The following is a 27676-nucleotide window of genomic DNA, read 5'->3' as shown; positions in this document are numbered from 1 at the left end:
CACACACACATACAGTTCCATATTTCTATATTTTAGATTAACGGTCACAACTGATGAAGGATGCCTTCCAGTCCGAAAGCTATGTATTACTTTCCTGTATTATTTTTACTTGTGCTTTGTTTTTTGTTCATGTTAACATCAATATATTTTTACATAACATTAAACGTATTTTTTACTGCAACCGTTCTTTTTATTTTCTTTCCGTTTTTGCTCTGTGGCACAAAAATTTATTATTATTAATATCCAGCTACAACTACAAGCTTTCCCTTCTGTTTTGTTACACACACACACAGTTCACCATACATGATTGCCATGGCACACACACATACAGTTCCATATTTCTATATTTTAGATTAACGGTCACAACTGATGAAGGATGCCTTCCTGTCCGAAAGCTATGTATTACTTTCCTGTATTATTTTTACTTGGGCTTTGTTTTTTGTTCATGTTAACATCAATATATTTTTACATAACATTAAACGTATTTTTTACTGCAACCGTTCTTTTTATTTTCTTTCCGTTTTTGCTCTGTGGCACAAAAATTTATTATTATTAATATGAATCCTTTTTGCTTATAATTTATATATTATAAAAGAATTAGTACATATTCTTGAATTTACATATCTAGTGTATAAAACAGTAAAAAAAATTTTTTTTTTATTCCTATCATTCATTTATAGTAATGCAATTAATAGTAGTACTCCATTTTCTATTATTATTGCATTGCATTTTTCTACTTTCAGATATATTAAAATGGTTAATCTACAAATAGAAGTAACTTTATTTCTTCATGAATGTGAAAATGAAAATGAAAGGATTTCAGTTATTTCACATGGTTTGGAGAGTGCTGGTAAATCTAGTGTTCCTGGAGTTTCTCCTGAGCAGACAAAAGCCCAAGACCGAACTGCTCTTCCAACTCTGTTTGGAAATAATACTGTAAAATCAGAATTGGTCGCAATGGTAAAGTATTTCAATTTTAAAGTTGGAATAAAATACAGAATTTGTTTGGAATTTTAAATTGATTTATACCTTCTAATAGTTTTTCCTTTTATGTGAGGAAATTTTTTTCATTACACTATTCTAGGTTTAGTTATCAATTATAAATGTCCCACTAGATTAAACAAAAACTATACTCCAACAATAGAACAAGAGATTGTTAAATCTGTTAGCACAGCAACCAACCTATACCCAATACAAAAAATCGTATTGGGCGGGGAGGGGTCCAGATTTTAATTGTTAGCATTAGTAGAGGCATATGATGCAAGAAAGCAAGCTTATACAGAATCAGTCAAAAAAAAAAACCCCATTTCACTCCATTCATTCCAAATGCCTCTCCAGCTCAGCCTTAAATTTATTTAGGCTATCAACTTTCACAACAAAAGATGGAAGTCTGTTCCACCAATCAACTACCCGCTGGCTAAAGGTGAACTTCTACACATCTATTCTACAACTGTCTTTCCTCGATTTGAATCTGTGCCCCCTCAGGTTCTTAATCTGAGCAAGAAGAATTCCATCAGCATTCAGCTTGTTGAAGCCATTCAAGGCCTTATACACCTCAATCAGATCACCTCACAGGTGCCTACTCTCCAGGCACTGAAATTTGCAGAACTTAAGCCTTTCTTGGTAAGAGCACTCCTTTGTTCCCCTCACCAATCTTGTTGCCATTTCTTTGTACTCGTTCTAGCAACTCTATATCCTTCCAAAAATGAGGCCTCCAAACCGTACACAGTACTCTTGGTGTGGCCTGACCATTGCCTTGTGTAATGGGATAATCACCTCCCTGTCCCTGCTTGCAAAATTCCTTTATATCATTGACAAGACTCCATGACCTGCCCTAGCAGCCCGTCTGCACTGCAAACTTCATATTCAACTGCACAATTACCCCCAGATCTTTTTCACTTTCCACTTCCCTGTGTAGTACCACACGGTACATTTCACTTCGGTTATTGCTACCCATATGCAGTACTTTGCGTTTGTCAATGTTAAACTTCAGTTGCCACTTCTCAGCCCATTTGCCCAAATTATCTAGATCCAGTTGGAGTAGCATACTGTCTTTACTATCATCAACAACCCTGCCAACCTTCGTATCATCTGCAAACTTGGACATTAAACCTGATATACCTTCATCAATATCATTATAAATATATAAAACAACAATGGGCCCAACACCGAACCATGGGGAACTCCACTAATAACATTTGTCCACGAAGAGTCCATTGTCTCCCACTCAACCATCCCTTTATCCATTGTAGCAACTTACCCTTAATGCTATATCTCTCCAATTTGTACAGCAGTCTTCCATGTGCAACAGTATCAAAAGCTTTCCTGAAATCCAAGTATATGATATCAAAATTATTTTGGCATTCAGTTCCTTTGTGACCACATCATAGTATCCAATTAAATTGGTCAGACAAGACTGCCCTTTAACAAACCCATCCTGTGTCTTAACTATTACTGCAGTCTTGTCTAGATGATCCTGCAATGCTTCTTTAACCAGTGATTACATTATTTTCCCCAGAACACAAGTTAAACTAACAGGTCTGTAGTTACGCACCTTTTGAACCCCCCCCCCTTTGTGAATTGGTGATACATTTGCACACCTCCAGTTCATGGGAACCTCCCCTGAGTCCAAGGAAGCTCTCATAATTATGGCTAAGGGTTTTCTTACTGAATAGATCCCATCCACCCCAGGTGCCTTTATTATGTTTAACTTCAACAATTTCTCTTCCACTTTGCTCTCAGTTATTACAAAATCACTTAGTTCCCTGTTAGAGTTTGATAAACTTCTGGCACTCCTCTCATTGAATAACTCCTCATGTGAATGTAAATACAAAATACTCATTCAGTTTATCAGCTACCTGAGCATGATCATCAATAGTCAACTCAACTATGTTAATTGGTCCAATCTGATTCATCCCCTTCCTTTTAGAGTTTATATAAGTAAAGAACTCTTTGCTGTTTTTCTTTGCATCCTTTGCCAAGGATTTCTTGTAATCTGCCTTCGCCTGCCTGACCTCCTTTGTGACTTGATTACAGACTAGTTTATATCTGCCATAGGCTTCTGTGTCGCCTGATACTTTATATGCATCCCATACATTTTTCTTCTCTGCCACGAGCCTCATTAGTTCATCTGACATCCATTTAGGCCTAAACCTTGAACAGTATTTCTTAGTTGGAATGAAAAGCCTAGTAGCCTCCAAAATGAAGTCCCTGAAGGCTTCCCATTTAGAATTAAACGTTGGTAACATCATCAATTTAACCCACTATACAGAATTTAAAAACTTTCTGAGACTCCTGTAGTCACCTTTATGAAAGCAATAGCCCTTCCCTTTATCCTTGATGGTACTTACATCTCTAAGTAATTCCCACATCAGTACATTGTGATCACTGTCACCCAGTGATTCCTTTATCTGCAAATAAATTCTTAATCATGAATAATCACTGCTGATAATCAGATCAAGAGTATTACTCCCTCTCGTTGCCTCTCGAACATGTTGCTGTAGAAAACAGTCATCCAATAAATCCACAAAACTCTTGCTAGTGTGCAAATGACCAACCCACAAGTTCCAGTCGATATCTGGAAAGTTAAAATCCCCCATTATAAGACACATTCATTTACTGGCTCACTCTATTTCTCTGCACAATTGCTCATTATACTCATCAAATTCATTAGGCCTATAACACACACCTACTCTCATTTTTCCTTTCCCAGTGCTTATGTCACATCAAACAGTCTCAACATTGCATTGTCCACCAACATCAATTGGATGCACTTTCTTAGATTTTATGTGTTTCTTAACTTACAGCATAACTCCTCCTCCCTTCCTGTCCTGTCTATCCTTTCTGTACACATTATACTCCCCAAATTCCAATTCTGCACTGTTTATGTCTGTGTGACACCATGTCTCTGATATCCTAACAATATCTGCCTTTGATGTCTTGACTAGCACTTCAAGCTCATCAAATTTATTAACATACTCCTAGCATTGGTGTACATGAAGTATACAATAGATTTGATAATAGAGAGCTATTAAGTGCTCAATAATTCCAATATTCTATTATATTATGAAAACAACAGGGATTACCTTTATTTTTGATATAAGATGCTTCTTTTCCTCCTAGTACAACCTGCTAACAATTCTTTGTAAAGGCGATATGAATTTTACAAAAAATGCGAAACATCTTCCCCACTGTCAGAACAGTTGTGTTCAGACCCCTCAGTCTCAATATTGAGCACTCAACCCAACTTCTGTCTTCAAACACCATACCTCTGCCAGCAAGGAAAACATTATGTAGATTGACATTAAAATTAAAGGTCTAAAAAGCTTAATAAATATGGAGCGATTATTCTCTTCATTCCTTTCTGAGGCCCCTGTAGTTTGTTGACTTTACACTTCGCTTCTCCCTCTCCTCTCAAAATTCAAAATTTGATTGCCACCTTTTAGATCTATACTTCACACATACTTGTATACTGACTTAATTTACCACCCAAGTTATACCTTAATATACAACACTATGGTTGAATGGTTAACAGGGTTAAAACAAAACTATAGTAGAATTACATTGAAATATGCAGCCCAAAATTATCATACCCAGTTTTTAAAACAATGTCTTTCTGAAAATATAATCCCGAAATTTGCTAAATTTTGGCTAGGTTTGAAAATATAAGGAATACAAAATTTAGTTTGTACTACATCAAGCAACATAGTAAAACTAGCTTAAAATCTCAATTTAACCTTAAAAGGATATATTTTAAACAGATTCAACGATATCACAATATTTTTAAAAAACACCTAAACATTATTGATTGGAATAATCTAAAGCTAGCCATTCAATTAAAAATTGATGCCCAATCCATCACATTAGAGAATAGACATATCCTAAAATTACAAGTCCTTAGGGGTTTCCCATATAATAGAAGTCGTTATTCTTCACACAATCGTTTTGAAAATCAAAGTGGATATCAAAACACAATTATGCAGATAAAAATTCCTACACCTTTCCCAATAGAAATCTACCTCATATTAATGACTCCCGGATGAACAAACAAACAGATAATGTTGATTTACACAATGGTTCCCATAACGACCCTAATCCATCAGATAATATAAGAACTTATCATCTGTTACACTCACTTTTCAACAAATAGCTGTATTAAATAAAGGTTTAAATTATAATTTACTGCCGCGATTCTCCCCCCCCCCAATAAACAAATGATTATTGACCTTGAGTTCACTCTTAGAGACTTGCCCCAAAAAAACATACAGGCTGGCCTCGATTAATTCGTCCTGCGAGCACATCGCAGGACGAATATAATAATCAATAAATATCGAATATAATAATCAATAGGAAAAATTATAATTGGTCCTTAACCTTCTGGAATGTCTATAAAGAATCTTAAAAATACCTTTTAAATAACTTTTTAACTGTATACAATGTAAAGTATAATGAAAATAATTATGGAATTAAATGTTTATTGCATAAAACAGCGGTTCCCAAACTGCGCCACAGAATATTTTAATTTTCGAGGGAAACAGTGATACTCGACATCTGTTGGACACTGCGCGAACTGCTAGCTTGAGGTAGTTCACAGTTCAAACATTTCTTATTAAGTTATTTGGACCTAACTACTAAAAGGAACTGTTAGGTATTTCATTTGGTCTGGGTGCGCCATGAAAAAATTACTGAGACACTAAGGGCGCCATGAACCGAGAACCCCAGGGGATCACATCTGATGAGTATGGGCTTGGCACACCCAGGGTCCTGAGCTGGATATCATCATTCTTCTCTTTCTTGGTGATTCCCTTCTACTTTTGACTCACTCACTCACTCACTCACTCACTCACTCTCTCTCTCTCTCTCTCTCTCTCTCAGGGTAACTCGGGGAATTTTTTTTTTTTTTTTTATTTTGGCTGGTGTAGCATAAGCCTCGGGCTTCCTTGCACCATATGGCTCATAATAATAATAATAAAAGTTTGGGAACTGTTGCGGAAATATTTGAACAGTGATGACTTTCTGTCTTCATCAATCAATTTCCGATAGCTGACAACGATCTTCTCCGGGCCCTGGCAAAATAAATATCGCAGAGAACCTCAAACAAAAGGTTTGAGGTTCTCTGCAATACAAAAGATTTCATCTAGTTCTTTTACCATTATCTCCTTTGCAGTAACATTTTCATCTGGCTCATTTAAAAATTTGAATTTTTAAATGCAAGTTTGCATCGACTTTATTAGCAGGAGACAAACAAGTAACATGTCTTCTTCCGATGGCTAATGGAACACACTGAGGCAGGCAGCGGGCAAACGTTTGTTTATTGCCCGTCTGATGCACGGTAAGCTTAACGCGCGATTCAAATCTTTTTCAACTATCGCATAAAAAAAAAAAATCGCGTTAACTGGAAATTTGCATCATGTAAAGTGAAAAGGAGTTTAATATATTCAAATAGTGGTAATTGAAACGCATTAATCAAAAACTCGTGTTATGCGAGGCCTCGCTGTATTAATCCAACAGGCTAATCGAATCATAAACCAAACTGTCCCCCCAAGATCTAAACTACATAAGAGAAGAAGCTAAAGCTTTAAATAGACAAAATCACGATATCATTATTCAAAAGGCCGACAAGGGTGATAGAGTAGTTATTCTCAATAAAGGAGGTTGTATAAATAAATTTTACACCATTTCAGACACGACGACATACGAGGAAGTTGAACCTTCTGAGTTCAACAGTCTAGTGAATAAATATAACAACATGCTCACTATTTATAGGAAAGATGGCCACATCACTATGGCCCAGCTTAAACAAATTAAAGCCCACACTTACAATATCCCAACCTTATTCAGCTAAGTAAAATTACACAAAACAAGATACCCAATACGTTCAATTATGTCATATAAGAATTCAGCTTTTGCTTCCTTAGCCACGTTCATCTACCCATTTCTAAAACCACTTAGAGAACTTCTAATATATATGGAGATATGGAGATCTTCAGGAGACCCTGAAGATCTCCATATCAAGGAGGATATGAAGTAATATTCACTGGATGTGGCTTCACTACACACTAACGTAAATGTACCGTATGCCTTAGACATAGTCTGGGCCTACTTAAACAATGATAATATAAAAATTAAAAACACCAGACTTCCCAAAGACAGAATCTTCGAACTAATGAAACTATTACATTCTCTTTCAAAAAAAAATATATAGACAGATTTTTGGCCTCCCGATGGGCCTAAAAATCAGTGGACTCATTGCTGAGCTGTACCTAGTTAAATTAGAAACGCTCCATCTTGATCCATTTATTTATTTATTTATTTTTTTTTTGGATCACATATTATGGAAGATATCTGGATGACATCCTAATTATCACACATCATTTGACCATAAACAATATTTTACAGGGTTTTAATAACATCCATCAGAGATTAAAATTAGAATTAGAAATTAAGGCAGAAACTCACTCCATAAATTTCCTTAATTTTACCATACACAGATTAGACCAAAAACTAAATTTTAATATATATAGAAAATCCACTAATAAGGGGATACTTTTGCATTTCCACAGTTATCATCCCCAACCATACAAAAAATCGGTCGTGCTGAATCAATTTCTTAATGCCTTTAAATATTCTTCCACTCAGATTTCTTTAACGACAGAAATAAATGAATTCACTAGAAGATTCTCAAATAGGAGTTACCTGCTAATCTATATAAATAAAGTTAAAACATACTGTGAAAAAATAAATAACAACCTCGCAACAGACACTGCACAAAAATCTGACAAGGCCAAAATACATTTCATTACCATTCCATTTCATTACCTCTAGCTCAGAATAATCACCTGAGAGGGCATAAATTCAAATTGAGGAAAGACAGATGTAGGATAGACGTGCGGAAATTTGCCTTTAGCCAGCGGGTGGTTGGTTGGTGGAACAGACTTCCATCCCTTGTAGTGGAGGTTGATAGCCTAAATAAGTTTAAGGCTCAGCTGGACAGGTATTTTGAACGAACAGAGGGGTGAAGTGGAAGTGGGTTTTTTTTTTTTTTTTTTTGGCTGATGCTGCATAAGCTTGCTTTCTTGCATCAAATGCCTCTACTAATGCTAATGCTAATATGTCGCATATTGCTACAATAAACTTAACCAAATATGCAGGGGAACCGACATGAAAATTATAGCAAAACCCATGAATAAATTATACACATTCTTCAGAAATCAACCTTCAAACACTACAGTCCAATCACAGCGTGACCTCATATACAGAATCCCATGCAAAAATTGCGACGCTGTTTATGTACAATCTACAATGGGAGTGGCACAGCTTCGAGCAAAACAACACGAAGCTTCGGTTCGGGCAGGTTGTTCAAACACAACTGAACTCTCGTTTCATGCAGTAAATGAACGAGAACAACATTCATTTGACTTTAATGAAACAAAAATAATAAATATTCAACATAACTACCACAAATTACTTATTGCAGAAACCCTAGAAATGAAACTGTGTGAAAATTCAATCAATATCCATCGGCCATTTCTATTATCCGACGATTGGTCACTTATACACATGCATGAAGAACAAACATTACAACATAAGACAAAAGTTTTGGATTAATTGTGTGTTGCTCTTATTCCTGTGAACATGTCGCTTCGAAAAGTTCTAGTCCAACTTAAATTTTAAAAGAATGAAGGAATTAATCGCCCCATATTCATTAAGCTTTTTAGACCCCTAAATTTTAATATTAATGTCAGTCTACAGGAACAACAAGAATAATCGCTCCATATTTATTAAGCTTTTTAGACCTTTAAATTTTAATGTCAATCTGCATAATGTTTTCCTTGCTGGCAGAGGTATGGTGTTTGAAGACAGAAGTTGGGTTGAGCGCTCAGTATTGAGACCGAGGGGTCTGAACACAACTGTTCTGACAGTGGGAAAGATGTTTCACATTTTTTGTAAAATTTATATCGCCTTCACAAAGAATTGTTAGCGGGTTGGACTAGGAGAGTTGGTTGGAAAAGAAGCATCCTATATCAAAAATAAAGGTAATCCCTGTTGTTTTCATAATGCAGGTATACATGCACCTGTTTCTACTCTTAGTTACCCTAACACAGCCCATGTATTTATTTGTTCCACTATGACTCCCAGCAGTCCTGTAAATCTCCATTGTCTTGCTTTCCAGGTGGCGCCTCTGTAGCCAGGTAGGCAGGAGCAGCAGTGTGTAGCACATGCTTCTTGATTAGACTGGGGTTCGAGCCCGTGCCCACCAAATACAGAGGATGCGGAAAGGTCAGGGAATGACCACCGCATATTCCCCGAGCAATATGGCCTTAGTTGCTAATGCTCCTAAAAACCAAATAACAACAACAACAGCTTTCCAGGCTGCTGCTCATTCTAATAGAAGCAGTGCAAGAATCACTTTTGTCTCTGCCTGCGACCACTGTTAACCTTTTAGTCTGTGTATCCCCCCCCCACAAAGCTAGCAGTTTTCCGACCCACCTAACACTGCCTCAATAGCATCAGCAAATATTCTTGCACCCTTTCTATTTAAGTATACCCCATTGCTGTAGAAGCAGTCTCTCCTGCAAAAACAAGCACAGACCAGGCTGAAAAAAATTCTACCCCTTAAGCCTTGCACAATCTCTCCAGGGCTGAATTGATGGACAAGGCTCTCATCTTATACTCCTCCTATCATGTCTGGGCAAAATTGCAGACACTTTCACATTCAACCCTAACTCGCAACTTTTTTTCAACATTGACCTGTACTTGTTGAGTAAATCTGCAGATCTCTTACTCTTAAAGTCAGTTCCAACGTGTACAACAGTATCACCTTTTGTGCCCTTAAAAGATGATATCTGCTCTACAATATCATCAACTTTTGCCCCTGCAGACATACCCTGGTCCTGTTCCACCTATCCTTCTTGCATAGTATATTCCCCGTCTCCCTGACAATAGAGTCACCAACAATAACTAGTTTCTTTGGGACCAGCGCATTCTGCCTTGGAGATTGCCTCTGTGTTGCTTGATGCACAGGAGTGAGCTCTGCCATTGAGCTGGGCAGCTGAGAGCTTGATGTGCCCCTCATATTAATGTTTATAGTTAATACTATAATAATATTATGCACTTGATCCACCTTTCAGTTACTTGATCTTAATTTTAGAGCAGCTGTAGTTTTAGAGGTTCCTATATTTTGTTCATGCAAGACTTCATTCCAGGGTTCACGCACAAAAAGAAAAAAAAAAAAAAAAAAAGCCAGTTACAAAAGACTTAAGTAGAAAATAGAAGCTTTAGTACTTATTTGAAACAGTGTTGCTTCTTTTCTTTAAAACAGGAAAAAGGATATTCACTATTTCTTCTTAGTGGACAAGTTTCCACTAAGGTTAAAATCACTTTATTTTGTCAGTTTCTTCGCCTACTCAAGTAACCCTTGATTCTTTAGACAGAAAAATTTAACAGAGATATAAATAAATAAACATGTCACCAGGAAAGGTTTAAATACTGATTAAATAAATTAACCACTATTAAACTGAAAACTTATTTTTGACTTTCATAACCAGCCTCCATGTCATTATATATTCTGCTCAGATCACAAATATCGTACTCAAAGACAAGACAAACTCTGACCTCCATCAAAGAAAGTCTATCCCAAAAATATTATCTATCAAGAGCTTTATAAAGTAATGTATTCTAGTGAAGGATGTTTTTAATAACCAAAACTAAACTAAAATTCAAGTGTTGTACATAAAGGTATTGCTAATTCTAATTTTCAAATAACTCTTCATTGCTTTCTTTATTGATTATTTTCTTTATTGATTAACAACGGTTACTTATATTTTTAATTTGGTAATAAAATATTTCTGAAAATTTGACTTTATTGAAAGATATAGTGTTATGTACTGTAAATCAGCAAAATAAGTCCTCAATATTTTGTTGTTCCTTCTTGAGCTGCAATTACAGCCTTGCAACGATCTGGCAGAGAGTTAATCAACTTCTGGATATACGGTTGCCCAATTTCTTGGTACCACACCCTTACAATGCTCTCCTGCAGCTGAATATTACTTGTTGGTTTCTTCTGAGCAATTTTAGATGACATTATGTACCAGAAATTTTCAGTAGGATTCAAATGTGGACTGTTGCCGGACCAGTCCAACACTGCAATGCCAGCATTTCTGAGGTATGGCTGCACCTTAAGGGAGAAAAACAAGGGTGTAAAAACATGGTGTAAGTATGTTTTAAGCCTTGTGAGACAAGAAGACAAACTCACCATTAAATCTAAATTGCATAAAACTTACCAATTTTGCTGTGTGGCAAGGTGCTGAGTCCTGTTGAAAAATGCAATTTTGGACATCTGTGTGGTGATCCCTAATAATGGGTTTGAGGCACTTCTCCAAGATAGCAGTGTAGGTTTCTGCATTCACTGTTCCGTTAATAAATTTAATTCGTTCCATCCCTTTGCTTTTCATGCATCCCCAGACCATCTGACCGGCGGGGAACTTTACAGTTGGTGTTATGCAGTCAGGATGGTATGCCTCCGATTTTTGTCTTCTGACATATCGCTTCCCATCCGAGCCATGCTGGTTGAATTTTGATTCATCGGAAAAGATGATGGTGTTCTGTTGCTCTTTTGTCCATAAAACATGCGTTTTAGCCCGACCAAGTCGCTTCTTCCTCATTTGTTGGGTCAACAAAAGCTTCTTCTTGGGCTGATAGGCATGCAGACCACATTCCAAAAGCCGTCTTTGGATAGTTCATGCACTTGTTTCAACACCAGAGGGGGCACCTCTGTAGCCAGGTGGGAAGGAACAGCAGTGCATAGCACACGCTTCTTGATTATACCAGGGTTCGAGCCCGTCACCACCAAATACGGAGGATGCGGAAAGGTCAGGGAACGACCACCGCATATTCCCGGAGCAATATGGCCTTAGTTGCTAATGCTCCTAAAAAAAAAAAAAAAAAAAACCAAAAATAACATATATAATCAACACCAGAGACCATCTCAAAGTCCAGTTTTAGATCAGGAGCACTAGCATGGCGATTAGATTACGAAGGCATAGCCTTTTCAAATATCGATCTTGGGAAATGCCTTCCCAAGATTGATATTTGAAAAGGCTATAGTCACTCCCTTACAGTCTGATCCAAGCCTTCTCTTCACATCACTGGTTTCACGCTTTAATTTCAGCACCCGAGATACTGTTGACTGGTGGCAGCCTATTTTATTAGCAATAGCATGTGTAGAAAGCCCTTCCTGGGACAGAGCAACAACACGTTTTTTTCTTGGTGTCAACTGAACATATGGAGCCATGCTTACACCTCTGCAAAACAGAATACTAATGAGCATGTATACCCTTCCAACACCGTATTTATCGAAATGGCTAATGCATTACCTTGCAATTACTGTCTGATGCAATACCTTTGCTTTGTGACAAACAAAATGACTGTAATCAAACAATATCTTATACATATTGTTAACAGGAGAGATTGCTTCTACAGGGATGTGATACACTTAAATAGAAAGGGTGCAAGAATATTTGCTGATGCTGTCGAGGCAGTGTTAGGTTGGTTGGAAAACTGCTAGCTTGTAGGGATTCACAGAATAAAAGGTTAAAAGTAGCCCCAGGCAGAGGTGAAAATGATCCTTGCACTACTTCTATTAGAATAAGCAGTGGCCTGGAGCAAGGGGTGCTGGGGATTTCAGGGACTGATGGCAGTCATCGTGAAACAGGTGGATGTATGAGATGTGTTAGGGTAACTAAGAATAAGAATAGGTACATGTATACTTGCATGTATACCAATGATAGAAGTATAGTAAATAAATTTGATGAATTTGAAGTGTTGGCCAAGACATCAAAGGCTGATATTGTTGGGATATCAGAGACGTGGTGTCACACCGATATTAGGAATGCAGAATTGAAATTTGGGCAGTACAGTGTGTTCAGAAAGGATAGACAGAATAGGAAGGGAGGAGGGGTTATGCTGTTAATTTAGAAAAACATAAAATCAAAAGAAGTGCATCCAGTTGATATAAATGAACAGTGCACTGTTGAGTTAGTTTGGTGTGACATAAGCACTGCGAAAGCAAAAATAAGAGTAGGAGTGTGTTATAGGCCTAATGACTCAAATGAGTACAATGAACAATTGTCCAGAGAAATAGTGGGCTAGTAAATCAGAATGTCTTATAATGGGGGATTTTAACTTCCCAGATATTAACTGGAACTTGTGGTTTGGTCACTCGCGCACTAGTAAGACTTTTGTGGATTTATTGGATGATTGTTTTCTGCAGCAGCATGTTCAAGAGGCAACCAGAGTGGGTAATACTCTTGATCTGGTTATCAGCAGTGATCATTCGTGTATTAAGAATTTGCAGATAAAGGAACCACTAGGTGGCAGTGATCACGGTGTACTGATATGGGATTTACTTAAAGATATAATTACCATCAGGGGTTAAAGGAAAGGGTTTTGCTTCCATAAAGGTGAGTTCAGTGGTGTCAGACAGTTTTTAAGTTCTGTACAGCGGGATCAACTGATGGTGTTACCAACAGCAAATTCTAAGTGGGAAGCATTCAAGGAATTAATCGTGGAAGCTACTAAAAGTTTCATACCTATTAAGAAATATTGTTCAGGTTTTAGGTCTAATTGGTTATCAAATGAACTAATGAGACTCGTGACAGAGAAGAAAAATGCGTGGGATGCATATAAATTATCAGGCAACACAGAAGCCTTATGGCAGATATAAGCTAGTCTGTAATCAAGTCACAAAGGAGGTTAGGCAGACAAAGGCATATTACGAGAAATCTTTGGCAAAGGATGCTAAGAAAAACAGCAAGGATTTCTTTACTTATATAAACTCTAAAAGGAAGGGGATGAATCAGATTGGTCCACTTGATATCGATAGTTTGACTGTTGATGATCTGCTCAGATAGCAAACAAACTGAATGAGTATTTTTCATGTGCATTCACACATGAGGAGTTATTAAGGTTTGAAAATGCCAGAAGGTTATCAAATTGTAGCAGAGTGCTTAATGATTTTGTAATAAATGAGAGCAAAGTGGAGGAGAAATTGTTGAAGTTAAACATGAGAAAGGCACCTGGGATAGATGGAATTTATCCATATATATTAAAGGAGGCAACAAAGGAAGTAAGCAAACCCTTAGCCATAATTTATGAGAGCATCCTTGGACTCAGGGAAGGTCCCCACAGACTGGAGATGTGCAAATGTATCCCCAATTCACAAAGGGGGATCGATGGTTGGCATGAGTAATTACAGACCAGTTAGTTTAACTTCTGTTCCTGGTAAAATAATGGAGTCACTGGTTAAATATTCATTGTAGGATCATCTAGACAAGACTGAAGCAATAATTCAGACGCAGCATGGGTTTGTTAAGGGAAAGTCTTGTCTGACAAATTTGATTGGTTATTATGATGTGGTTACAAAGGAACTGGATGCAAAAAATAATCTTTATATCATATACTTGGATTTCAAGAAAGCTTTTGACACTGTTGCGCATGGAAGACTACTGTACAAATTGGAGCAGAATGGTATTAAGGGTAAGGTTGCTGCAATGGATAAAAGGATGGTTGAGTGGGAGAAGACAGAGGGTGGTAATCAATGGGTGCTGCTCTTCTTTGACTAATGTTATTAGTGGAGTCCCCTGGGGTTCACTGTTGGGTCCACTATTGTTTTGTATATTTATCAATGATATTGATGAAGGTATATCAGGCTTAGTGTCGAAAGTTTTCAGATGATACAAAGGTTGGCAGGGTTGTTAATGACAGTAATGGCAGTGTGCTACTGCAACAGGATCTAGAAATTTTGGGCAGATGGGCTGAGAAGTGGCAACTGAAGTTTAACCTTAACAAATGCAAAATACTGTACATGGGCAGAAGTAACCCCAGAGAAATGTACCAACTGTGTGGTACTACACTTAAAGGTGGTTGAAAATGAAAAAGACCTGGGAGTAATTGTGCAGTCAGATATGAAGTTTTCTGAACAATGCAGACAGGCTGCCAGGGCAGGTCATGGGTTTTGTCAATGATATATAGGAATTTTGCTAGCAGGGAAAAGGAGGTGATTGTCCCTCTGTATAAGGCAATGGTCAGGCCACGCCTTGAGTACTGCATACAGGTCTGGAGGCCTCATTTTAGGAAGGATGTAGATTTGCTTGAGAGAAGGGCAACAAGATTAGTGAGGGGAATGAGGGGATCCTCTTACCAAGAGAGGCTTAAGTTCTGCAAATTGCAGTGGCTGGAGACTAGGCACCTGTGAGGTGATCTGATTGAGGTGTATAAGGCCTTGAATGGGTTGAGCACGCTGAATTCTGATGGTATTCTTCCACTTGTTCAGATTACGAACCTAAGGGGGTATAAATTTAAATTGAGGAAAGACAGATGTAGAATAGATGTGCGGAAATTTGCCTTTAGCCAAGTGGGTGGTTAATTGCTGGAACAAACTTCCATCTGTTATTGTGGAAGTTGATAGGTTAAATAAATTTAAGGAGGAACTGGACAAACATTCAGAGGGATGTGTTTTGTAAAATTTTTTTTTTTTTTTTTTTTTTGGCTGATGCTGCATAAGCTCATACACTTGCTTTCTTGCACATGCCACTACTACTACTACGTTTCGCTACAAATGTTACTTTTTTTTTAAGGTGACGCAGTTTTTTTGTCCACCACCATAGTATATTTTAATCATTTCATTGTATTTTTAATTTTTGTTTTTATCAGATATTACTCTATTTTAATTATATATTTGTAAAATAAAATACATTTTAAAGCCTGATTGGTGTAATGTTTATTAGTTTTTTTAGCTAATTTAATTATAATATATTATAATATATTTTGACTATTCTGTGTATTTAGTTGCAGTGTCTTAAATGTATTTTGCAGATTTTGCTGAGCAGTTTGAAAGCAGAGAAAGGTTTTTATTTAGCTGAAGGACTCCTTAAGGTCACTATTATTAACAGTTAATATTACTTTTTTTAACTATTACATTTTCTAACGTAAATGTCAATGAAAATTATTTTTGCATAAGTGATATCTATTTATACACTTGTGACTAAAAGTTATAACCATGTCTTAAAAAAAATAAAATGAAATAAATTACATGAAATTTGAAACCTGGATGTAATTTGAGATAAATCCAAATATGACATGCACAATATGAGTTTAAGCTCCAAAACCTGAAAATCAGGCAGACTGTTAAGGTGTACACTATACTGCCACTACTGATCTCGAATGCAACATGCAGAATGCCATTGGTTGCCTTTTCTCTTTCTGTAGAATGCAATGTAAACATTTGAAAGACAGCACAATGGATGGCTGTTGGCAAGACAATCTCAGACTGTCAATACCCATAAACATGTCAAGAATGATAATTTCAAGGCTATATTAACAATATTAGGACACTGGCATCTCAAAAGTAGGTTCAAAAATTACAAATCCTAAGTGGACCACTATCATTCACAGTGAATCCTCATTGGGAAATGAAACTGAAGCAACTCTCATTCATTCAGTATCCACAGGAATGAGCATTTAAAGCACTGCATGCAGAAAGCATCTGGGATGAGGACTCTATGTAAATGATGGTCCTTGATTTGTGTTATCGTTATTCCTTCCATAGGAGAGCCAACTGACATAATACAACATACTGCCTCAGACCCCAAGACTAGTAAATTAATGTTCTCATCTGGAGAGAACATCAGTGAACTACTTATATCACAAAAGATCATCCTTGTGCTGATGAACAGTCATGCTGATCTCCACATCTTGTGAGCCCCTGTGGAAGGTTTTTCTGAGGTCCATAGACCATGAATGCATTTTCATAGACAGTAATGCCCTTCCATGTAGGACACTTGTGGTCAAGAAATTCCTTCAATGTATGTCATCCTCCTCCTCCCAGAACCTTCATGTGCTAAGATCTTCTCTTTCTTATAGAGAGACTGTCATAATCCCCGTAAATATCATGAGAGCTCATTGTGTAAGTTTTTTAAATGCCATAATTTCTGTGATATTTCTGAATTATGTGGACTGCCTCCCCTCACATTTTGGATAAATATGATCATCATTCAGAAAATAGAGATATTTCTTTTCAAATTTAATATAATTGAGATTTTTTATAATATTCTTCCACCAAAGACTTGGTAGAATTCTCTCAATTATATACAAAGTGTGGCAATAAAATTCCTAGACAGGTTTAATGTGTTTGAAAATAAACAGAAGTGGTATATTGTAGTTCAAACTTCCTCTAACAGATGATAATATGAATATTGTCCAGTAGGCTGACAAGTTATAAGAAACGACCAATTTTTAAATGCCATACTCTGTGACATTTCTGAATTATGTGGACTGGATAGCATTAATGTTCCATGTCACAATTTTTTCTATGAAGCAATGAACAAATAATCAGATTTTGCTTTAATTAGGAAAATCTGCAGCAGAAACGTATGAAATGTTAAAAACATGTTTATGAAAATTAAACATTAAGTCATACCAGTGTGATTGAATAGTATATGCGATCCAAAGACGGATGTGAGGATGTTCATGGTGATACAAGAAGTGAGTATCTGTCAACCTCTTAAAATGAGGACAGAGCTGCAAAAGTCCTGGAAATTATGGCAAGCGATCATCATTTGGCTCTCAGAATGATGTCTCATGAGGTGGATATGAATAAGGAGATGATTCATCAAATTCTTCATGAAGATTTAGGAAAAAGGAAAATCTGTGCAAAATTTGTGCTGCACAGTCTTATGGATGAGCAGAAGCAACCAAGAGTGTCATCATGTGAAAACTTCATCCAGACAGGCCTAATTTCCTTGACTGTATTGTCACTGAGTGTTGAATGTCTCAGTATGACCCATAGATAGCGTCAGAGCATGCAGTAGACTTCAAAGTTAACAACAACAATGCCCAAAACATTTTGTTTATAGAGGTCCTGGATCAAGATAATGCCAATTGTTTTTCAACAGACAGGGTGTGATTCACAAGGAATTTGTAATTGAAAGGAAGAAAGTGTCAATGCTGCATTCTATGTATAGCTGTTTCACAAAGACTACTTGAAGAGCACATTTCCCAGGTAAGACCGCAGTTTTGAGAGAGTGGCAGCAGGTTCTTGTTGCACAGTAATACCCCTGCCCATTCTGCACTTGTTGTTGTTATTTGGTTTTTAGGAGCATTAGCAACTAAGGCCATATTGCTCCAGGATATGCGGTGGCCATTCCCTGACCTTTCTGCATTCTCCATATTTGGTGGTCATGGGCTCAAACTCCGGTCTAATCAAGAAGCGTGTGCTATGCAATGCTGCTCCTGCCCACCCGGCTACGGAGGCACCTCTGCACTCGTGAAGATATTTCTGATGAAACATGGCACTATCCACCCTACCCTTCCGATCTACCACCAGCAGATTTACCTCTTTCCCAAGGTGAAAACTGCCCTCCAAAGAAAGAGATTTCAGGATGTTGAAGACATAAAAAAAGAGTGTAACTGCTGAACTGAACATCATCTCTTTGGACGCCTTCACTGACTCTTTTCAGAAACTTTTATTCAATCAAGTGGTGCTTACTTTGAAAAAAATAAAACAATTTTTGAGCTCCTTCACTTTGTGTTCTTTTTATTGCACCAGTCCAGAAACTTTATTGCCACACCTTGTATTTTTCTTGATGTATCAAATTTTCTAGTTGTAACTGAATTTCAGACATCAATGCATGGTAGTTAAGGGAGTGAATCTAATTTTTGATTATTAGATGTCCTCTAAAATTTTCAACAGTGAAATAGGATTTATGACAAATGATTTGACATAAATATTGAACTTTTTAGGTTTGATTACATTCCTGCGCTAATATTGATATTGGCTTTTCATCCAACAGAGAACCCACCTGATGAGACTCTCCTTTAAGACACAATATACTTATTCCTCATGACCTTAGTTGCATCAGTGGTTATTCTAAACTCAGTAGTCTGATTGCCCTCGAGTGTGGCATAGTGCACAGACCTCCCTACCAGATAGAAAAGGCCTCGTTGAAATCCCATCAAATGGTACAAGAAATTTCTATGAGCTTTTCCACATGATTGAACTAGATGACTATCTAGTTCAGTCAGATAAAGGTTGCACAATTTTTCATCTAGCAAAAACAGGCAAATCGGCCACAGAACATATGCGATCCACAGGCATAATATATACAGCACAATGTGGTCTTAGTTACTAATGTGTGCCTAAAACCACGACAACAGCCAGTATGATTTATTATCTTATATATTTTTGCCATTTATTGTATTGTTATATTAGTAATGATTTTTACGGAATTTAATGGAAAAAGGTGATTTGGCATGAATATTGAAATTTTTTTTTATTTGATTTTTTTTTTTTTTTTTGTTTGAATAATGAGCTTTGCTAGGCAGTATGCCCAAATTGATATACTAAAGATTAATTTTAAACATCTGCTCCACAGTTAACAGTAAGAATTCTTTCAGCTAAAAGAAATAGTGATAACGATTTTAAATGCATTTTATTACTGTTTTTATTTCAAAAAAAATTTATTGTGTGAACTACTTACTAATGTTTAATTTTTCATTGAACAAATTCTACACAGAAATAATTAATAGTAGCCATGCATTTTGCATCTCTTATATGTGATATCTTTCTGTTCTGCTATATGTGTAGGATTTTCCAAATTTACATCTTAATGCATTAATTACATAGGAAATGATTTTTAACTGTTAATTAAAGCAACACAGTAATTGAATGACCTCATTCTTTAAATCTTCTGACATGAAATTTATTATTTTATTCTTTAAGGAATATCACTTAAATGGCACTCAGGTTCTTAGCTTAGCTGGAAGACAGCTGGTTTATATGCAGCGAGACAGTGAAATAATTCAGTTATTGAAGTGCATGAAATCATGCAATTCAGAAATTTTTGACTTTGATGAAGTTTTAACATCATGTATTAGAGCACTTCGAAAACAGCCTAGAGAGGTAAGGATGATTTATTTCAGTCTTTATTCCATATTTTCCATATAAATATAAAGCAATGTGAACTAGTACAGTAATTGCATAAACCTCTTCTAGTTTCTTTATCAATATGAACAAGGAACAGTTCTAGATCTCCCAAAAAACTCCAAGAAATTCAGAGAAAAATACTGTCGAAATCCAGAACAAATATCGAATAGTCACTTTTGTACAGTCATGGATGTGTGGAATGAATTGAAATGAATTTGTTTCACACTACTCAGTTAGAAAGAAATTAAAATTAAAAATATGCAGTTTTTGGAAATTGTACCTGTATTTAATTTTTACTTTTCAGTTTAAAACTTTTTATAATTAAAGAATCCAATAGAAAAATTAATATTTTAATTCACTGATTCCAGTGTTATGCTTAGATATAATGAATTATTTTTTATGATAAAATGCTCTACTTTGAAATCTGTGATCAGTATCACATAAATCTTTTATTCTTTTTCCATTATATTATTCCAAAGAACAAAGCATAATTAATGAGAATATAGTGGATATCATCTGTTACCTGCAGATTTTGCTTTAAATATCAGATATTTCATAGTAAGGTCAAAATATTTTATTTTCTAATGCATTGCTCTTAAAAAAGTGACTTTAAAAATCACAGAAAATTTTTAGTTTACTCATAAAATGTAAATTTTATATAAAAATTGACAACTAGTGCTTCACAACTGTTATGCAAATATCCAGTATCAATCTTAAATATAGGAAAGGACATACACTTTAAAAAAGGACTCATGATATTGAAAGTCTTATTAATTTTCCCTGGCTCATGACCAGATGAACCAGGGAAAATTAATATGGTTCATATGGCATTATGTTTTGTAATAGGAAAGAAAATATACTAATCTTTTCACTTAGTATGATACATTTTGACAGCTATTTTTGTTGCCTAATAATGGTTATAATTTTTACAGAAACAAGATGTGGAATATTTAATTAAAATGCTACAGAGTGATATTAATCGGGTAAGCCATTTTATTATAACATTTCAGTAAGCATTTATATGATAATAATACTGTTTAGTCTTCGTTATTTAGAAATAAAATTAGAGAGGGAAGGGGGTTTAAAAGCATTCTAAGCAAGTGTTAACTCTAACTTATGTTTAGCCTCTAGAGCAAAGTTTCTGGCATCCCCCCTCCCCCTATACTTCTCCTTCAACCCGTGCACGGTACTAAGTACTATAGGTTTTGATACCTTTCGTGTTTGGGGTTTTCATAAAAAAAAAATAATTCCTAATAAAATTGAACTTATTCTGTTGTCACCATATTTCCAAAAAACATGTAGAGAATTTTTTTTTGTCAAATGCCTTTAGATTTTCAGGATCTTGAGTGATGTCCATGATGAAACTTGGATAATTTCAAACCAGTCTAATATGTGCTCTACTGTACATTTTAGATTGGCTTCAGAATATCTGTGATTATCTATACTAGAACTTCATGTAAGATTTCTGAAGGCCTTCATGCTTCCTCTTCTTCTTCTTCTTAGATCATTTGATAAAGAAGGCAGATTCTTGAAAATGATATGCTTCATTTTAGAATAGAAATCTGTAGAGTTGTGTTGTTCTAAATTTTATACTTGTGTACAATATCCTGTTTGATATTTATTTTTAGTTCTGTGTTGAGATAGATTCTCTAATAGTGCTTCTCATATTCTTTTTTCACTGTGATTCAGATAAAGCCCGGCAACCCAAAGGTCGCGGGTTCGATTCCCGCCTCGGGCTTGGATCAAAGTACTGCAAAAACCTTGGGAGGTGCAATATGGCCACAGAAGCCGATGCGCCAACAACTTCCAAATCAAAAAAAAAAAAAAAAAAAAAAAAAGTTTCAGATAAAGTTGTTTTCCACACAATTTTATCCTTATTTAAAAAGAGTTAATAATTTGTAGTATTGGTTATCTGTATGGAAAATAAATAAATAAATATCAGTTTATTCAGCTGCTAAAACTTATGTATACAGTTAAAGTTAAAAAGGCATCTCTCCATAGCAGTAGTTGAAAATCAAGGGCAACATTGCAATAAAAGTAACACATTCAAATGTAATTTAGAAAATGAAAATTAATTAATCATTACCAAAAAAATTAAGGCTTTAAGTGAAGTGGATTCTTAATGATAATATTTGTTGAGGATAAGTTGTAGTCAAATGAGTGCACTCTTATGGATTATTAAAAATATGTTTATTTTCTTCCGAATGTAGAAAATAAAAAGACTGATAACAGCACTCTGGTTTTCGATGTTTTCAAACTAATAGCTGTTTTTAACTTAGTTTTATGCGATTTCAGAAATGTTATTTGTTTTTTTCTATCACGTACTATGTTTTCACAAATCACGTAAGTTGATGTCATGAATTATATTATTGAATGTATTAAGTTAGGAGTAAATGCTGGGAATTTGTAAACTAAATCTTTACATGTTGGCAACAACATGTGACGTTATTGTGTCAAACTTGTGCTGAAAATTGAGTAAAATGTCTTTGTGCAAGTGTTTATATAATCTGAACTTATTTTGTTATATATGTGGTAGTTATGTAGTCCTCAAGCAAAGACAAGATATTGCAGAATTTGTAAAAAATGTGTATTGTGCTGATTTTGGAATGAAACTTGGTGATCAACGTAAACGGTGGACTCCACATGAAGTTTGCCAAACCTGTGTTAAAGCATTGAGATTTGAAAAAATGGCAAAAAGAGGACCATGCCATTTGCAGTTCCTGTGATTTGTGAAGGTTCTGTGAGGGATACAATGTAAAGAGTAAAAAGGGCATTGTATATCCTAACGTTCTGTCTGCCATTAGATCAGTCCCACATGGAGATAACCTGCCAATTCCATGCCTTCCACTTATTTTGGAGAATGTAGCAGCAGTGAGTGCCGAAAGTGAAGCTTCTGAAGATGATCGTGTGCCTCCGTAGCCAGGTGGACAAGAGCAGCAGTGCGTAGCACACGCTTCTTGATTAGACCAGGGTTCGAGCCCATGACCACCGCATAACTCCGGAGCAATATGGCCTTAGTTGCTAATGCTCCTAAAAAAAACCCAAATAACTGAAGTCTACACACCCGAAGCCATTGAGTCCATCCCTGAACCATTTTCACAGTGTGGACTCGATGATCTGGTAAGAGATTTAAATTTACCAAAGGAATCTGCAGAATTCAGTTCAAGCTTAAGTCAAAAATTCTCCTAGCCATAGGACATTTTTCCCATGGTACAAACACAGAGAACGAGAACTAGTTCCTACTTTTGTGAGGATAATTCTATGGTTTTTTTGCAGTAATATAAATGACTTAATAAACTATTTAGGAATTAGTTACAGTTCTATGCAGTGGAGACTTTTTATTGACTCATCAAAGAGGAATCTCAAAGGAGTGTTGCTCCACAGTGGAAATAAATAGTCAATTCCAGTAGCTCACTCTGTGCATTCGAAAGAAACATATGAGAACTTGAAGAAGTTGTTGACAAATATGTTGTATGAAGAACATGGTTAATTGGTCTGTGCTTGTTTTGAAAAATGATAGGCATGTTACTTGGACAACAATCTGGCTACACAAAAATACCTTTTTTTTTTTCGTGTGCGAGTGGGAGAGTTGGGCTAGGAGTAAACACTGGGATGTCAAGGTCTGGTCAAAGTGGGGCAGTTTGTTGCCTGGATCAAAGAATATAGTTCATAAACCACTGGTAGACCCCAAAATTGTCTTCCTCCTGCCATTTCCATCAAACTGGGTTTGATTAAACAGTTTGTGAAAGCTTTAGCTAAGGAAGGTACCTTCTTCAACTACCTACTCTCCCACTCACACACGAAAAAAAAGGCATTTTTGTGTAGCCAGATTGTTGTCCAAGTAACATGCCTATCATTTTTTAAAACAAGCACAGACCAATTAACCATGTTCTTCATACTACATATTTGTCAACAACTTCTTCAAGTTCTCATATGTTTCTTTCGAATGCACAGAGTGATCTACTGGAATTGACTCTATTTATTTCCACTGTGGAACAACACTCCTTTGAGATTCCTCTTTGATGAGTCAATAAAAAGTCTCCACTGTATAGAACTGTAACTAATTCCTAAATAGTTTATTAAGTCATTTATATTACTGCAAAAAATATTGTTGGACCTCATTCACAAACTGATGAGGGAACTATGAATAAAAGAGAAAAACAGGCACAGATTAGCTTCGGGTCTGTTGCTGAGAACTTCTTAGGAAACAAAAAGGATCCAGACTAAAAGAATATACAGGTAGTTCTCGACTTTACGAGTTAATTTGTTCCTAGCACGCTCGTAAAGTGGGAATTTATATCCCATAGACATAATGTTAAAAATAGGAGTTACATTATCAACAACAAAATTAGTTAGCTAATTATTTTATATTTAAACAATGATGGATTTATCTAAAGAAATGAAAACGTTGCCTGTAAAATCAAGCAAATTATAATAATAGAGAAATTATTTATGACTTACAAATGTTAAAGGATGTTTATTCTTCATCATCATCATTGTTGATCACTCATTATTCTCATTATTGGCTCGGCACTCGTTGGTTTGTTGCACAAGGAGTCGTCTTCTTCAGAAATGCTTCAAGAGGCATTTATTTCCAAGATAATCTTCTCTTTTCTTTATAAATTTCAATAGCATGCATAAGCATTTTTTAACGTAACGCACAAATTGCAGCTAACACGATTTGCACGGAGTAACAAGTTTACGAAGCTTAAAAAAAGGGAATGAATGGAATATTCTGAAAATTTATTTGTTTTTTATACGATTGAAGATTTCAGTAAAGGGGAAACACATTTCACCATAATAGCATAAAAAAAAAAACACACAATTCCAGTTATTGGTATTTTCCCAAATGCAGTAACATCGAGTTTACTACCCGTTTATAATTGCTTACAGTTGACAGAAAAGCCCAATAAACCGGAAAGTGCAAATTGTTTTTATTGTTTTATGGTCGTGACTTCCAGAAATGTGCTTTAGAAAAATATCACAAAGCCATTCAAAATTAGTTCTTATAACATATGATAACAATGAAAGTGTAGTGTGTTTAATGATTTGAATTGGTAACTAATACAATTTACACTATAAAAACGATCTTTTAGGGAGTTATACAGTGAAAATTTGAACTTTCTTTCGGAGTTATACAGCGAAAATTTGAATTACCAAAAAACAATGTGTTATTGGGCTCACATTATGATATTATCGCGATACGATGGCACCTCCATAGCCAGTGGGCAGGAGCAGCAGTTCGTAGCACACGCTTCTTGATTAGACCGGGATTCGAGCCCATGGCCACCAAATACGGAGGATGCGGAAAGGTCAGGGAATGACCACCGCATATCCCCGGAGCAATATGGCCTTAGTTGCTAATGCTCCTAAAAACCAAATAACAATAACAACGTGATACGATGGTAACAGATTAATATCGTAAAGCGGGGTGCACTGTATTGCATAGCTACGCGTGTGGTTTGAAATGCGGTATTTATGGATGTTTAACATTCATTTTATGATGTTTAACATTCAATTAATGTTCATATTTTCAATTTTGTTGATACTTGATACTTGGAAAAAAAACTCGTAAACCTGGGAACTCATAAAGTGAAAACCCGTAAAGCGAGAACTGCCTGTAGTTGAAAATACATTGGAAAACTTCAAGAATGTGATTGTCAAAGTACATTTTTATACTTCCACATCAAATACTTCCCAGAAAAATCCAGATAATGTTAGTGAAGAACAGGGTGGGAGTTTCACCAGAACATTAAAGACATGGGGATGAGGTGTTGGGGAGGTGGAATATCAACATGATGCCTGACTATTGTTGGCTGCTGAAGAGGGACTGTAAAGTAGAGGGATCTGCAAGAAATCAAGGAAACAAAAACTTGACCCATCATAGATCAGTTTTTAAAATGAGAGGTAGTGTTTAGTGGACTTTATACCACATTGCCCTTTTTGACAGTGTTTTCAACATGTATTTAAATATAAAAGTCTGGTAAAAGTAGCATTTTGTTATAATTTCAATGCACAAATTCTGTCAAAATTAATAAAAATTTGTGAAAAATCAAATTTTCTTTCATGATTTTTGAAGAAACCTGACATGATGGAAACAAACAGAAGTCATTTTATAATTAGAAATTGATTCAGAAACACATCCTTTTCTGAAAAATCATCAGTGATTTTTTTTTTTTAAATGTAGAGTAATCTACACTGACTTTTTCACAAAGTTAGAATTACATTTGTGAAATGTCAAAAGAGGGAAGTCTATAGCATTTTAAACTTTGCTAATTAAGAAAATTGTCTTAGGTGTCAAAGGCATTTGAGAAGATTAGGTCTACAGTTTGATCATATCTTGTAGCCAAAGATGGAAGTAGTTTAAAATTAAATGATTGGAGGATATGTGACAATTGAATTATTTAGCTAGAGCTTGAAGTACTGTAAGTTTTTCATTAAATTATTTAGCAATAGCTTATCATTGCAAATATCCTCTAAATAAGTTAATTGGAGAATATTTATAAATGTTGCTTTAAGCCTATCATAAGGTGGAAATGGAAGATTTAAATCAGCTGAAATTATAGTACAATGTGAAAAATTTATTAATATATGAATTGGTTATTTTCAGTCATGACACTAGTTCATGTAGCATTTTGAAAAGATTTCACAAAAACATCCTTCAGCATTGCAGACTCACCATAAACTTCTTGTAACAGTGTGGTAATTTTCCTTGATTTAGCCAGAAATTTCTGGGTCACATACTGTTCCATAAATTTTTCAGATATTTGTATATTTTAGAAGGAAAAGTCACTTTAATATAATATTGCAAGGCACACCCAATAATTTATGGCTGTTGTAATAGGAAGAAACATGTGCAACACCTTACCATGGTCAATTCTGGAACTTTCTAGCCACACCTCATAAAGTATCTTGGGTGTCTTTTAATCCTCTCAGCACATTTAAATGCCCACTATAAATAATTTCGGACAGTAAGGAATCTTCATCGTTTTTTTTTTTTTTTTTTTTGGAATTATGTAAACACGACTGAAGCATGACAAACTTTCTAATGAAATTTATTAATATATGATATGGACACAATTTTTCAAAATAATAACAATTCTATTTATTAATCATAAGAGAAATACACAGAATTGGAGTCCTCAAAAACAGAAATCAATGAGGCATTTACAAAAATTACTGTAATATACAATCCTATAAAATACACTGCCCATTAAAAAAATAAAACAGCAATGTGCATAACTTAATTGTGCCTACCCAAGCTTTCATTCATTTTTACTAAATTTAATCAAATCAAATTTATAATCAAATTAAATTTAATTTGATTATAACAAGTGTTTCTGTTTCTTTTAATTATATTTTAACTATTATTAAATAATAAATAAATTTTAAATTATAATAAAATATAGCATAAATCAAAAATACCTTTTTAGTCATAGTCCTTTTTTCATAGTCATTTTTTTTTTTTTTTTTTCATTATCCTTGTTTGTTTTTTCTTTTTAGATGAATGCTTACATATTATGTGGAAAATTAAAACTTGCATTCATGCAAGCAGCAAAACTAGATTCAGCACCAGACATTCAGCGCATCATGGCAGCTGCAGAACGTAGTAATCAGGTCAATGTTCGAAAATTTTGTGAAAAGTGGTTGCAGCAACGTGAACAGAAGAGTAAACTTCGAAGGGACAAAAATTAA

General features: G+C 35.4%; 1 protein-coding gene across 1 annotated transcript; it reads left to right on the top strand.

The window, feature by feature from the left end:
• Window positions 1–753: 753 nt before the first annotated feature.
• LOC150085013 (zinc finger FYVE domain-containing protein 26-like) lies at window positions 754–27676 on the top strand. The gene is made up of 5 exons (XM_090376434.1): window positions 754–960; window positions 15874–15933; window positions 19778–19957; window positions 20914–20964; window positions 27485–27676. Exons 1-5 carry the CDS (start codon window positions 754–756, stop codon window positions 27674–27676), a joined length of 690 nt encoding a protein of 229 aa, XP_090232560.1.

Source organism: Mastigoproctus giganteus, chromosome 6 (assembly GCF_048544385.1).
Source record: "Mastigoproctus giganteus isolate SK-2022 chromosome 6, ASM4854438v1, whole genome shotgun sequence".
NCBI lineage: Eukaryota > Metazoa > Arthropoda > Arachnida > Uropygi > Thelyphonidae > Mastigoproctus > Mastigoproctus giganteus.
Note: the sequence above shows the minus strand (reverse complement) of the source record. Positions and strands in the feature narration are given on the sequence as shown.